Source organism: Ambystoma mexicanum, chromosome 2q (genome assembly GCF_040938575.1).
Source record: "Ambystoma mexicanum isolate Mex_15411 chromosome 2q, UKY_AmexF1_1, whole genome shotgun sequence".
NCBI lineage: Eukaryota > Metazoa > Chordata > Amphibia > Caudata > Ambystomatidae > Ambystoma > Ambystoma mexicanum.
Window position 1 is genome coordinate 754,190,721 of NC_090924.1, and position 14,817 is coordinate 754,205,537.

Consider the following 14,817-nt stretch of genomic DNA (forward strand, 5'->3'; position numbering starts at 1 on the left):
TGGAGATCGCTGCCGTGCCTGCTTTCCCTTTCACCACCTAAATGCTTGTTGTAATGGAAAAGTCTGGTGCAATTCATCCCTACCAATACCACTATAGGTAGACCGGTCCTTTAATAGAGGTCTAAAGTTAAATACAGCAATGATTCTAGTTTAGACTGCATGCAAGTGAAAAAATGGCATCACGATTGGAGGCCAGGGATGCTGAACCTAGTGGGTCACAAGGCTGTGATGGAGGGCATGTGGCGGAGCCGCTGAATCATTTCAACGCCACAACCACTTCAATACTTGTGAAAAAGGATGTAGCCAGGGCTCAACACTTAGGTGACTAAAATAAAATGGGTCTCGTCAATTACAAGTTTCAGAATCTGGCTTAAAGGAAATGCCACCTAAAAGAGTAACTTGCTTAAACAGAAATGTTTCCTTGTCACTTGAACAATGTCCAATATCGAAGCTATTTTCTCTCTCCGCTGGAAAGTCGTTTTTTGGATTGGGGACATCATCCATACACCCCTTGCACCCTTCTCATGCCCACACTTAAGACTAACTAATGTTGACCCAGTATCTCTCTGTGCCCACCAAATATATCCTTTTCACCCACAAACGATGTTCCAGCACCAATATTTGGTTTCACGGTCACGTGATCAATCACTGGGTTTCATACACTGTGCCACCAACGTTTACAATCTTCGGCTGCTTACTACCCACTAGCCTCCAGGTCACCATCTTTATATCCCTTTACCCAATCCAGATCTTTTGAAAAGCTTTTGCTAAGGAGCTCACAGTTGTTTAGCTCCCGGCTGTGCCCAAAATCTGTATAATACAGTGGAAGCAGTAGCTTTATTAGTTCGGATTTCTCCATTAACCACATGCAATACATATAGAATATACCAACGCAGTCAATTCTGTGATTGAGGATTTCTCTTAACAACACACAACAGACAAAATACATCATTGGGTTCAGTACACATACAACTGGCAAAATAGTAATGTCAAGCAAATGAAGTGTATGATACAGACCCTGGATGCTGCTGCGAGAAGCATGTTTTATTTCTGCGGCTCAAGCACTAGAGACACACATTTAAATATGTATTTATTTTCTCTCCCATGTTTCCCTCAGCTCTGGCTAAGGCTTTGTTGGAGTGCTGCAGCCCACAGATCACTGACTTGTGCCAACATACATTTCTTTGTAAATGTGGCATCCCCAGTACATGTCTTATACATGCATATATTTATTCCACAGAAAGTAAGCACGTTTCTTCAGAAAAGCTGATCAACCTCTCATGCGCAACAAGAGTGAGTGGAGAAATCCCTTTGCAGGGGGATTTTCAATAATGGATAGCGATTATAATGCAGAGCATGGTCCAGGTGGTGGATGAGGGAAGATACAAATGCCAACATGGACTAGGTACATGACTGATTAACATCTATAAATGTTATATTGTAAGAAACCCAAGGGTATTCTCACTCCTACTCCCCCTGGATCCTCTACTCAGGTGGCCAGGGAAAGGCAATAGCTTTTGGATCCTGACCCTTGGGGTGGAGAAGCAAGGAGGATCAACCGGGTTGAGGTTCCTTGGGGATTGGGAGTGGGGTGCCCTTCGGCGAGACATGGTACCCCCCTTTCCCTGTTGAGGAACAACCCTACCCTCTTCCGGCCTTTGTAGGCTACTGTAGAACAGCTCCCAACATTTGAAAGTACTGGAACTAAGAAGAGGAGACAGAGTAATGAACACTACACCTTTATTACACCACTTTGGTACTGGGACGAGGAAGATGCCTGCAACAACTGTGAGGGTCAGGCATGTCCCTTTAACAATGGTGAGGCAAGTCTGACGGTGAATCCACACCTGCAACCTGCTGAAGCGTTACAGGTATATAAAGGGATGCCAGGGAAACAACATGGGGAGAGAGAGGGAGGCCCGTGTGGAAGCTGTCAGCAGGGGACTCGTGTCGTGAGGAGGCAGCCGTGGTGGGGCCTGCGAGCAAGCCAGAACCCCGGCCGAAGCCCAGGAAAACTGTGGCGCCTCCAGGCCAGGTGGGCCATTGGATTGCCACAAGAATGGGAGCCTCCATGCTGGGCTACATTTGGCAGCATCTGGGAGTGAGCAGGAAGAAAGGGATGCCCTCCGCGTACATGTACAGGAGGTGGAAACGCCGGCAGGTTCTGCAGAGCACCAAAACTGCGAGCAGGGCTCGCAGGAGCTGGTCCTTCGACTGGTGAAGCAAGGCAGTGGCAATCAGAGCTGCCAGAGAGGAAGCTGCAGACCGCTGAGTGTCGGGAGAGTCGCTCGGAGCCAGGGCGCCTCCAGAGCACTGCGTGTGAGTAACGCAGTGCCAGTTGATACTGATTGAACGCCGAGTGGGGTGAAAACCTGAAAGGCTGAACTGCATATATTGAATACCGAATTGAGCGCAAAACTTGAAACAGAGCTGAAATATATATATTGAATACCGATGTGAATGAAAATAGGAACTTAAGCCAAAGTAGGCATATTGAATACAGAACTTTATGTTTTATGGGGAAAGCTAATGCTGAACAGAAGCCAAGAAGAAAGTGCCCTTTTGAAAAGCATTATGCAGAAAATAGTGCAAGTGTAAAGAAGGGTAACAAAAGGTGGGGTATGAACTAGGCAAATTAACAAGGGAGGGTCCTGGGAGTCCCTCTGCCAGACATTAGTCCTGGTTACGAGAGACTTACCCAGATTCTTTACCTCACTATCTTTCACAGAGGAGAAATATCTAAAACATATCAGTCTTTGTCCTGCCCTGGGGCAGTCCAGCACCGAAATGCTAGGCAATTCTCCTCTGAACAAGAGTACCAACAGCAACCCCAGACACATGTTTAGGTCTGGTTGGACCTCATTAGTACGGTGGAGCTGTGCCTCTCTAAGAGCATTGAGCAAGGGGTCCACGTTTGGATTCCCCTAGTAACTTAGGGTGAGACTTGTGTCGTGAGGATGCAGACATGGTGGGGCCTGCGAGCAAGCCAGGACCCTGGCCGAAGCCCAGGAAAACTGTGGAGCCCCCAGGAGAGGTGGGCCGTTGGAATTGCCACAAGAATGGGAGCCTGTGTGCTGGGCTGCATGTGGCAGCATCTGGGAGCGAGCAGGAAGAAAGGGAGGCCGTCTGCGTCCATGTAGAGGCAGCGGAAATGCCGGCGGGGTACTGCAGGGCACCAGAACTGCGAGCAGGGCTCGCAGGAGCCGGTCCTTCGACTGGTGAAGCAAGGCAGCGGCAGTCAGAGCTGCCAGAGGGGAAGCTGCAGACTGCTGAGTGGCAGGGGAGTCACTCGTAGCCTGGTCGCCTCTAGAGGACTGCGTGTGAGTAACGCAGTGCTGGTTGAGACTGACTGAACGCAGAGGAGAAATATCCAAAACATATCAGTCTTTGTCCTGCCCTGGGGCAGTCCAGCACCGAAATGCTAGGCAATTCTCCTCTGAACAAGAGTACCAACAGCAACCCCAGACACATGTTTAGGTCTGGTTGGACCTCATTAGTACGGTGGAGCTGTGCCTCTCTAAGAGCATTGAGCAAGGGGTCCACGTTTGGATTCCCCTAGTAACTTAGGGTGAGACTTGTGTCGTGAGGATGCAGACATGGTGGGGCCTGCGAGCAAGCCAGGACCCTGGCCGAAGCCCAGGAAAACTGTGGAGCCCCCAGGAGAGGTGGGCCGTTGGAATTGCCACAAGAATGGGAGCCTGTGTGCTGGGCTGCATGTGGCAGCATCTGGGAGCGAGCAGGAAGAAAGGGAGGCCGTCTGCGTCCATGTAGAGGCAGCGGAAATGCCGGCGGGGTACTGCAGGGCACCAGAACTGCGAGCAGGGCTCGCAGGAGCCGGTCCTTCGACTGGTGAAGCAAGGCAGCGGCAGTCAGAGCTGCCAGAGGGGAAGCTGCAGACTGCTGAGTGGCAGGGGAGTCACTCGTAGCCTGGTCGCCTCTAGAGGACTGCGTGTGAGTAACGCAGTGCTGGTTGAGACTGACTGAACGCAGAGTGGGGTGAAAACCTGAAACAAGGCTGAACTGCATATACTGAATACCAAATTGAGTGCAAAACTTGAAACATATATGTTTAATACCGAACTGAATCAAAATAGGAACTTAAGCCAAAGTAGGCATATTGATTACAGAACTTTATTTTTAATGGGCAAAACTAATGCTGAACAGAAGCCAAGAGGAAAGTGCCCATTTGAAAAGCAGTATGCAGAAAATAGTGCACATGTAAAGAAGAGTAACAAAAGGTGGGGTATGAACTAGACCACCAGAAAGTGAACTGTATAACTGGAAACAGTGCGACAAGGGCAAAGCCTAGCAAAAGAGGAGTGACACGGCAGCTCTGCATCCAACGGCTCCCATCAGTGTCTCACCTTTCTCGCCCTCCTCTGTGCTCTTTTAGCTTGCCACCTTTTATACAACTGTGGTTTGTCAATGAGCTGCAGGTGTGAGTCATATCTTTCAATTGCCTAACTATAGTTAGGCTTATTAGTGAAACATGCCTGGACTTTGTAGTGGTATTCCTCTGAGGCACTCTTCCTTGTCTCATTACCAGAGTGGTGTAGTTGCATGTTGGTGTGTATGACTCCTAACCGCCTCCTTCTCATCCAAGTACTGGAATGGCACGACAGACAAAATAAAGGAAGCTGTTTTACAATAACCCAGAAAAGTTGTAGAAGGGTTGGGTTGGCTGTCATTAGATACCACGTCTCACCAATCTTATGTTTAAACCTTTTTGCTCTCTTTCTGGTACGTCTAGACTGATGGCATCTCATACCCTTTTCCTGGTCAAGGAGACATGTATAGAAATACCCCATTACTGTCATTGTAATGGAGGGTTGTTCCTGGAAGGAAAATGGAGAATACAGCATCTCGCCTGAATATATCTCCCTCCGAATCCCCAAGGACTCTCCTCCCAGGTGGTCCTCCCTCGCTTCCCCACCCCCAAGGTCGGGAGCGATGGCCTTTCCCTGGCCACCTGTGTAGCATATCCCAAGGGAGAAGAAGTGAGAATACCCTCAGTTTTCTCACCGTAAACAGGAACAAGTGCAGATTAACTTGTGTGAACTGGAGAGCTTGGGGTTTCCTGGTTGCATGACCTGTGATGGGTGGACTGTGTGGTCTGACAACTGTGCCTAGACCAGTGAGCTCTAAATGAGCAAAAGTAAAAGACATTGTAAAAGAAACCAAGGAGAAGTACTATAAGCAGACTGGTGAGGCTGACCAGAAGATGCTAAATTGAAGTCTTGGGGAAGGGAAACCAGAGACTTGATTGATTACAAGTGCTGTCTTGAGGACGGAGCCTCAAGACCCCTTCGCCTTTGAATTGTGTTGCTTGAGACTTGGGGAAGGGAGCGCCAAGGATCGTGTGGCACTGTATTGCATTGAACTTGGAAAAGGTAATCTTAAAACTATGTGAACATTCTTAAACTTGAGGAAGGGAAGCTAAAAAAGAAGCTAAGAGCTGGACAAAGCTCAGAACTTTATGTTGAACACCATTTCCCAACACATAGTTTAGTTTTAGTTGTGAGAGAAAGGATAGGTTTTGGACACAGACAGACTTTTCAGTAGAACTCTTTGACTCAGACTGTCCTTAGTTTTGTTCAGGTAAGGAAAATACCACCTTAGCATGGGGCAAGTTTGGCCTTCTACCATCCTGACATTTTATTTAATACATTATCTTATTTTGAACATTAAGTCCGTTGTCTGTGTCTTACTTAATGATGCCATCATAATATACATAATTCACAGAATTTTTCATATATGTTTTTGCATTTTTAGAGCGCCTCCTGCCATGTGCTATGAAGTGTGTATTTGGGGCTGAGGGGTTAGATGCTGCCATTGTAGGAATCCGATGATCCATACCTGGGAAGAAAGTGTTTTTTAGAGCAGTCTTGAAGGCCTATATTGAGGCTTTGTTCTAAATATCAGGGGATAGCAAGTTTTAATGGTGGAGAGCAAGAATGGTGACAGAGTGGTAGAATGTCCAGCACAGGTGGGGTCCTGTAAGGTTGAGCAAAGCTTGCCATCCCAAGGTGAGAGATGGGTAATAAAGGCAGACAGAGTTAGCCGGGTGCTGGAGCGTGTGGGGACAGGCCATGTATTGATTTTTATACATGGAGAAGGAATTTTAAGATGAAATGTAAATAGGTGGTTGGTGTTGCAAAGAAAACACATGCATGAAGGCGGTGGGGTTGAGGTGGGAGAGGGTTGCAGGAGTTTGTGGAGTGCAAGTTTCCAAGTTAATTATTTTGCTGAGGGGAACATATTAGTATACATGAAGCACCCAGAATGAAGCTACAGCAGTAACCAATATGGTGGAGGACAAGAGTGGCACTCAAGCTTCTAGTAGAGTGGGCACATATCTTTGATGTATTCAGAAGGATTACCTTGCATCTGTGGTAAATTGTGTAACAATCGGGTCACATGAAAACATGAGGAGGAATCATTTTTCCTGAAAATGCATTTACTCTGATTTAAAAAGGAAATATACATTTGTTTAAAAACATTGAATTGTTTCATATCTGTTTGACCCTTTCATTTTACTTTTGTTTGTCAGAATGTGATCAACATAGAGAGGAAATAGAGGATATTCTAATTTAAGTGTGTTATATTCGGTGCAGTGCGACAGATCAGGGCATTGACCCCAGACAATGGGGCCTGGGGATCCTTCTCAACCTGGAGCAGGAAGCCTACTAGGGTCTTTGCCAAAGCCAGTACTGCCTCAGAGGGGAGGTGAGGGAATTTCTGTCCACTCTGCATGCGCCTGATTACAATTGGCAAGTACACCTCTTCTGGAAAGGGTTTTTTCTCCATTTCAGGACCGTAGAGCCCAGAAGTCCTTGCTGCAGGAGGGAACGCACAAACCCACTGCGAGAGAGGCAGTGACTAATTCCGAGCAGGAGCAATGAGACCAACTGCAGACTAGAGAACATGACATTCAAGACTACCTAAATAACTATGAAATTGACATTGTCGCAGACCACCATTACAAAACACTTGCAGGCCCGCATTTCAGAAGGGATGGTGGCTTAAGAGGTGCTTTAAAGTGTAACAACTGAATGACCCGACCCCAAGGAAAGAGCAAGACCGATATTGGCCTGGGGAACCAGGTGGGTGCCAGAACCAATGGGAGGGGAATGTGTATGTGGAGAATAAAATGGGATGCAGGCAACAGAAGAGTGTGGGTTGTTTGAGTTAGGTCAAGGGTGGAGAAGGCAGACAGAGACCAGACAGAGGAAGGGCGATTCAGCTGAGCGTGTAGGAGAATTACAGTGTGAGAGAGAGTGAGTGCGCAAGGTGAGGTATTGTTTGGTGAGAGAAAGTGGTACTTGGAAATGAGAGTGCGCGAATGGTGATTGAGGAGAGTTACGGAAGTTAAATGTAATAGCAGGGGGGGGTGGAGTGTAGGAAAGTGTAGAGGCGAAGGAGGACAGAACAAGCGAGGGGAGTGGATAGGAGTCGAGGGTAGATCAGTGTAAAGGGAGGCGATATCAGTAAAGAGGGAGAGTAAACATAGACGTGAGAAAGAGAGGGAGAGAAAGAGCAGAGTGTGAGGAAGTGAAGAGAGAGGAATGGGAACATAAATGTGAGGAGTGCAAGAGCATGAGAGGAAAAGAACGAGAGAGACCTGGGTGAATGGTGGCACCACCACTTAATGTTTCTTGTGAGACTTGTGAGAACAAGTGTTCTTGTTTTCTTTTCCTTTTTCTTTTTGAATTATATAAATGTCTAATGGTATTATATTTTGTGTTATGTTTGGTTATCATTACGCAAAGGGTCAAGCCGTGAAGACGGACAAATAGTCCGAAATGCATTGGCAATATGTGACCTGACCTGATTGTGAATGACTGCTTCTTCAATTAAATATTCAGTTTTATGAACTGAATAGAGTTTGTGAATCAGAGATTACTGTATGGAATAGGAATATGAGAACATTAAGAAATACAGCACAGAACTGAATGACATTGCAGCTGACTAGAGCTATACGCGAGCACATGGCCTCCTAAGGCAAACTTGGGAGCAATAGTGTGATCCACTAACTGCTTCCCACACTGACACACCCATATTCTACATTCCATACCACACTGACACACCCATATTCTACATTCCATACCACAATATGCATACCGGCATATAGAAAACATCAGAATACTGACTACACTGCTACAACCAATTTACAACCTAAAGCCCGGGTCAATGTATCCTAGAATCAGGGGCATACAATCCTCCATTTTGGATACAAATGCATCTATGCTCTCGACACATAACTCCTAGAAACTGACTGGCACGTTGAGCTCAGGGTACTTCCGATCTGCAGGCATCAACATCAAAGCAATCAAACCCATCCCCTCTCTTTGAAATCCACGAGAGCACCAGGAGATCATGAAAATGGCAGTGGAGCACAGCAGCCTAACGTGTAAAGTGCCCATGGTAGTGCGGGATTGGTGGCACTTCGGTCAGTCAAGCATTTTCCAGTCCATGCTCATCCCTTTCTACACATGGATCTGCATTTTATTTCATTCACCCAGTGATGGGCCTAGAAACGTGGGTCTATTCTAGGTGTCTGGGCCTTTCACCAAACTTACGTGGTGAATCCAGGTGGGTATACACAGAGGCAACACCCAGTTGCAGCTGACATTTTTACAATGGGGCCGCCATATGAACAATAGCAGCCAGAACACGCCATTATTTCTGATGGATTGGGTTAGGATTTTGTGGGTGCAGGAAAAGTGTGTACAATCTGAAAGAATCAAAAAATTCTATGTGAAACGAAAAAAGATTAGTCTTGCATCATGGACTTTTTTCTGCATAGGTGTAGAAAGCCAACAGCCGGTGCATGTTTCTCACACCTGTGCAGTAACACTCCATGTCATGAGTGAATGTAATATGCAGAGTGAACGCAGTGGACATTTGCAGAATCTTGCCACATCCTTGAACATTCTAACAATTTTGGCTTTATGCTAAAATTAAAATAAAACATACGTTTGGTCATAGACAGGGTTCAAGTTCTTCTTTGCTGTGTGTGTTTTCCTTCTCCCCGATCTTCTCTTGTCTGGTAGTAAATATAACCGGACATATGGGTCAGACCCTTCTTCTGAAAAAGCTATCAAATTTCTAAGATAAAAAAGAAGAAACATTTAAGTACATTCATGAACAATAATAATTTGTTTCATGTTAAATTGGCAAATACAAACACATTTATTTTAGTTAGTGTATGGTATTACGATTTTCCTATTTGGATGCACCTCTGCTATATAATTGAAGCCTTCAGTCACCACATTACAAATGGTTGCATGCTAATATTAGCTATATAGCCTTTTTTTAAAAACTGAATCCATATTGTAATCCTAATATTTATCATTTTTAATGTAAATGGCAATTATAGCCCACAACATAAAAGAAGAGACTTGGAACATTTAAAGCTTCTTTGGGTCCAAATGCTTACCATAGCCTCCCCTGGCAGGGAGTAGAGCTCCGAAACCAATCCAATTCTTTTTAGCCTCTGGACATCATCAGTGGATGATTTGTATAAATATAGAATATATAGTTGAATTATGGAAACTAACCTTCTACAGTTTCTTCTGGCTCCCAAACCAAACTGGCACCCATTCTAGAAGGGAAATAGACTGTGGTACAAGTACTGTATATCTATAGGAGACCACATTGTAAATGTGGCAGCATTGAATTGCCTTCTTCATGCTTACATGCAATTGATGAGCTGCTGGGTATTCAAAATATTTCCCTGATTGGAGCCTGTTTTCTTTTAGTAACCCTCCACTTACATTTAAAACAGTAAATATTATCACTTACAATGGATTGCTTTTGACACACAAGGCGAACCCGTAACACAAGGCCACCACTGCCTTGTCCCCAGATTTCCCCCTCTACGGCCATCGCTCTCACCCACCAGTGTGGTGAAGAGATACATGTTTGATAAACCCTGCAATGGAATGCAGTTTAGTTATTATCACAGGGGTGGTGTGTCCTAGGACCATGTGCCCCAAACTGAGTTACCATTGGCTAATGCACACATTTCAGTAAGAGGAACATTGCCCAAAGATTGCAATGAGCAAATGGTAATTTGTGTTCATAATTCCAATTGTGACACCTTTTGTGCTGTTGAATTATTTAAAAATATTTTGTAAAACATGAAGGCATTCAATTTGGTTTAGAACAAAATTCAATGGTGAAGAAGGAATGAGAAGGGGCAAGAGGTTGGAGGAAGTGAGGAGGAGGAAAAGGGCAGTAGACTAGGACCCCATTATAGGCGTATTTTCTCGTACAGTAACCACCAAGATGGTAGATGGAGTGGATTGATGTATGTGAATTCATAAAGCCACGAGTAGCATACGACAGGCACACGAGTAATGGGTAGGACAATGTGGACTATTCCCCCACCTCCATCCCAACAAACATTCACATGAGCCACAGGACACAAAGAAGAAAACGGAGCACAAACCTGCACTGCAGCACAACTACCATAAGCTTATTTCTCTGAGCGCTGTGTCGAATCGTTAACTGGATTTGCCCCAACGGCGACTGACCCAGGCTTGTCCCACTGTTGAAAGAAAAGTTTGTTGGAAAGCATGCTTTAATTGGTCACACAACAATCACAATTTCCTTAGACTTTCTCTACTCTAGTTTACAGGCCCTTGCACCAACTCCAAAGTGTTGCCTCATCCCTCTGGGCTTAGCAAAAGGCTATCATTTCCAAAAGGCAAAGGATTAAAGGAGAGAAAAAGGTGTGCCACTTAGCGCCCAGAGCCCTTTAGCGCATTTGTTTCAATACAAGCAAGCAAATTAAGATAGATAGTGCTGATTTAACACACTTATTCTCTGTAGTAAGGAACATATTCAGAGTTATTAAACAAGCATTTATTGTGGTTTGAGCAGCTCAAATAAAACCTAGTATTTTCTGCACCAACAGGAAACTGTCCACATTGAAAAGCCACATTTTAAATATCAAATACGCACCAAATGAATAGGGCAGCATTAGGTCGCAGGCATAAACAAAATGGAGAGAAATGGGCCATGACTGCCAATCAGTTCTGCCATAGCGAATGGGACTGCAGCTTAGCCATGTCGTCATATGAGACATGGCCAGCTTTTAGGTTTACAAACTGACACTAGCAATGGAATGAAGAAATGCGAAAAAAGAAAATAATGTAGGGCATTGCTTGCTGATGAGCCCCATTTACAAGTTGTGGCATACGAGAAGAAGAAGTCAGACTTGAGAAAAGCATTTTCAAGGGTCTTTATTTAAATTAAATGTAAAAATGCCTATTTGTCTTTATCGCCAAGAGGGATTTCCCTGCCTATAAACTAAACTAAGGGTGCTCATTGTACGTCAAAACAAAAACTAGTCCTCAGCCAAAAAAAACATTTACTATCTGGCCCTACCACTTCAGGAAAAATCAACAAAAAAATCATCAGACAGTAAAATGCCTTCTGAGTTCAGGCTTCCTCCGGTCAATGTTCCTTGGATCACTCTTGGGGCACTGGTCAGAGTTCAAAACAGTGTTACTAGCAATTCACAAAAGAAAGTTTTCAACTCTCTCTTTAGGCTCCTCAAAGAAAGTTGTACATCTTTATATAAATTAAATGTCTCAAGTTCTTTGAGTGGAGGAATGAGTCCCTTAGTCCTTCTCCACCAGCTTGGTTGTCGTCTTTCTACAAACCTTATGTCTTGGACAGACTGATTGAACCCACCAGTTTACCTTCTTCTCACAGGGTGAAACATGTCACTTAATTCTCTAGGGCTCTCCAGATCCCTCAGGCACTCTGATTTTACTTTTTGTGGTTGTATCGTTGCCCTCTGCCACTCTTCACAATTCGGAATTCTAGGGCTACCCTAACCCTCCTTGTCATATTCTTTCCTCAATTTGTTCCGCTAGCCTCCCTCGACCCTGGGCAAACCTGGTTCATCTAATGTCTTCGGGTGTGCTCTAGTAGAGTGGCATCTCAGCAGGGACATCGCTGTTCGCCTCTCTCCTTGATGTCGCCATCTAGTAAGGATTTGCTTCCTGTAGCTTGCCTGCTGCTGCACCCTCTTAGGTCCTTTCCTTGAGAAGGGAGGCTTCATTCCTCCGGTGCCTACTGCTCTCAGCGTCTTTTTTCGCGGACCCCAGTCCCACCACGGCTGCAGCATGGTCTTGCCACCAGTTGAGACGGTCTTCCTTCCATCTCGGCAGTATCACCCTTTCCAATGCTGGCCTCCCAGCGCCTCACTCTCCTCTCTCGGCTCCCCTGTGCCACAGCTAGCTCCACAGTGTGCGTGGCTGCGCCCTTCCAGGATGTTGTCACGTCAGAGGTTCACCTCTGCATAGGATTCTTCTCATTGCATTCAAGATTCCTTGTCTCTTCATTCTAACCGCTATACTTAAAAGGGGCCTGTTGTTATCAGCTACTGAACTTGTGAAGGTTCCAGAATTACCATGGGCCAATATTAGGGAAGTGATGTTTGTGTATTTTGAATGTGTATCGACTGCAACACCACCAGTCGTTTCTACTGCCATATAGGTAGACAGGGTAATCTTCATAGGGAGTTCCGGATAGGAATGGGAGTCCTTTTCCCCTATTTCCCAGATTCGTCACAAAGTGCAAGTTTATTTTTGTTTCTCTTCCTCTCTAAGTAAAGCTTGTTTAATATTAGTAGACTGCACAATGATGTGCTTCTTTAAAACGCTGAAGATCAAATTACTTAACTTTCACGTAATGTTCTTTCTGATGGATGTTCCTCCCACAGATTCTTCATTGCCTTCTCTACCTGCCCCTCATGGCGGATCACTAGTGCGGTCCGTCAGAGTGCTTGGGAAAAAGGGTGGAACTAATGTCATGGGGCTGTCAATACTGGCCACAATGTCATGTCCAGCGCATGAAGAGGCATCGGCAGAGCTGATGCAAGCTGCGCTGCAGCCTCCGGGCAGCAGACATTTTCTGAAGAGCAGCTGCACTGGGAGATAAATATCAAAGAGGAGGAATCTGTGTGAAGAACTTCAAAAAGAAATAACATGACGTCAGGCCAGTATGTATCCAGTGACCCTGTCAACTATTTTCACCCTTTTTCTCTAGCACTCTGACGGGAGGGGCATCAGACCTAAAAACATGTTCCATCTTCCAGAGATGCAGATTAGAAGGGTGATTAGGAATCTTTGAGAGTAATTTGTATCAGAAAGAACATCAGCAAGAGTGAAGTCCTTTGCTCTTCTAATTTATTTCTTACTCCTAAGAATTTTTCATCTATGATAACTACCATAGCAGTACATGGATCTCAAGGAGGGCAGCTACCAAGAACACCACGTATACCCAAAAAATCTGAAGGGCCGCTTTGCCAAAGCAGGCATCTTGCGCCGAAAGGGAGTCCAAGAAGTAATGTCTAGCAAGCAGGTACATACAAGCCCACGTTGCCGCCTGGCAGATATGCAGGAGATGGACACACCTATGCAGAGCAGAAGTTGAAGCCACTCCTCTGGCAGAATGAACTTGACAACCCTCAAATACCTCTTAATCAGCAGATCATAGAATTCTGAAATGCAGAGAATGATCCTCCTCGACAAGGTCTGTTTAGTCAGAGCCCTGCCAGCACGTGCCACAGCATACCCCCACAAAAAGCTGGTCATCTTTCTTGACTTTGCTCGTCTAAGACACGTAGTAGCTGAGAAACCGCACTGTATACAGCCGAAGGAACCGTTCCTCTGCCTAGGTAGAATGAGGCAAGTGAAAAAACACAGGAAGATGGAAATCCAAGACCACTTTAGGAAGTCGGATCTCACTCTCAATGTCACCTTCTCTTTGTAGAAAACTAAATAGGGAGGTTTAACAGACAATGCATCGAGCTTACTCACCAGTCTAGTGAAGTGATGCCTACCAGGAAAATCACCTTAAGGGTGAGAAACCTAATATAACAAGAATGGAGGGGCACAAACAGAGCTCCCATAAGGAATGTCAAAATCAAATTCAAATCCCACACCGAAACAAGAAACTGGCATGGAGAAAATTGGTTACACAAAACCTGCAGGAGCTGCATAACTGTGGGGATTGTGAAGCACAAGCCTGGTTCTGGGGGAAGTATTAAAAACCAAAATAGCAGCAGTAATCCCTTAATAGTTCTGATCTGCAGATCAGATTGGGCTAAAGACAGCAACAAATCCAAAGCATGGTATAAAGGACAGGATAAAGGGTCCAGATCACTCTCCTGGCACCAAGCCAAAAATGTATGCCACCTGAGGCTTGAATAGACTTTGTTGCAGGTCTCGAAGCTGACAGAGTGCATCAAAGACATCTTCTGATAAGTCCATCTCCTTGTATCTTATCCTCTTAGTAGCCAAGCACGAGGACTCAAGCTACGAAGGTTTGTATAGAGAACCCACCCTTCTGACTGAGAGACCAAGTCAACTCTACACAGAAGGCGCTAGGTAGGACAGGTAGCATGTCCGGACACTCCGGGAACCACATCTCTGGGCCTAGTCCAAAGCGATCAGAATCAACATGGACGCAAACAGGCCCAGTCTTCTTAGAACAAGTGGAATGAACAGGATTGGTGGGAACGCATAAAGGAGGTTGAACTTCCACCGAACCATCTGAGAGTCTTCCAGAGCTCTCTGTTGAAGAAAATCCCTGGAGCAGAACAACTCACACTTCCTGTTCACACTGGAAGAAAAGAGATCCACTTGATTAGATCCTCAGCAGGAGAATACCTCCTACACGATTTCCTGACAGAGCTCCCACTCGTGGGAGGCCAATGTTTGTCTGCTCAAATCATTTGCTGTGACTTTCTCTCTCACAGCAGGAAGGACAGCCATCAGAGAAACCCAGAGCCGTCCA

The 14,817-nt window shown here is 45.4% G+C and overlaps 1 protein-coding gene across 4 annotated transcripts in view; it reads right to left on the reverse strand.

Moving 5' to 3' along the window:
• ESYT2 (extended synaptotagmin 2) overlaps positions 1–14,817 on the reverse strand; it is a 1,091,416-nt gene that overhangs the window by 22,916 nt on the left and 1,053,683 nt on the right. For all 4 annotated transcript variants that reach the window (XM_069647986.1, XM_069647985.1, XM_069647987.1 and 1 more), the window contains 2 exons: positions 10,454–10,552; positions 8,977–9,108 (listed from right to left, as the gene is read on the reverse strand). In XM_069647986.1, coding sequence (XP_069504087.1) covers positions 8,977–9,108; positions 10,454–10,552 — 231 coding nt within the window. The remainder of the gene's footprint in view (positions 1–8,976; positions 9,109–10,453; positions 10,553–14,817) is intronic.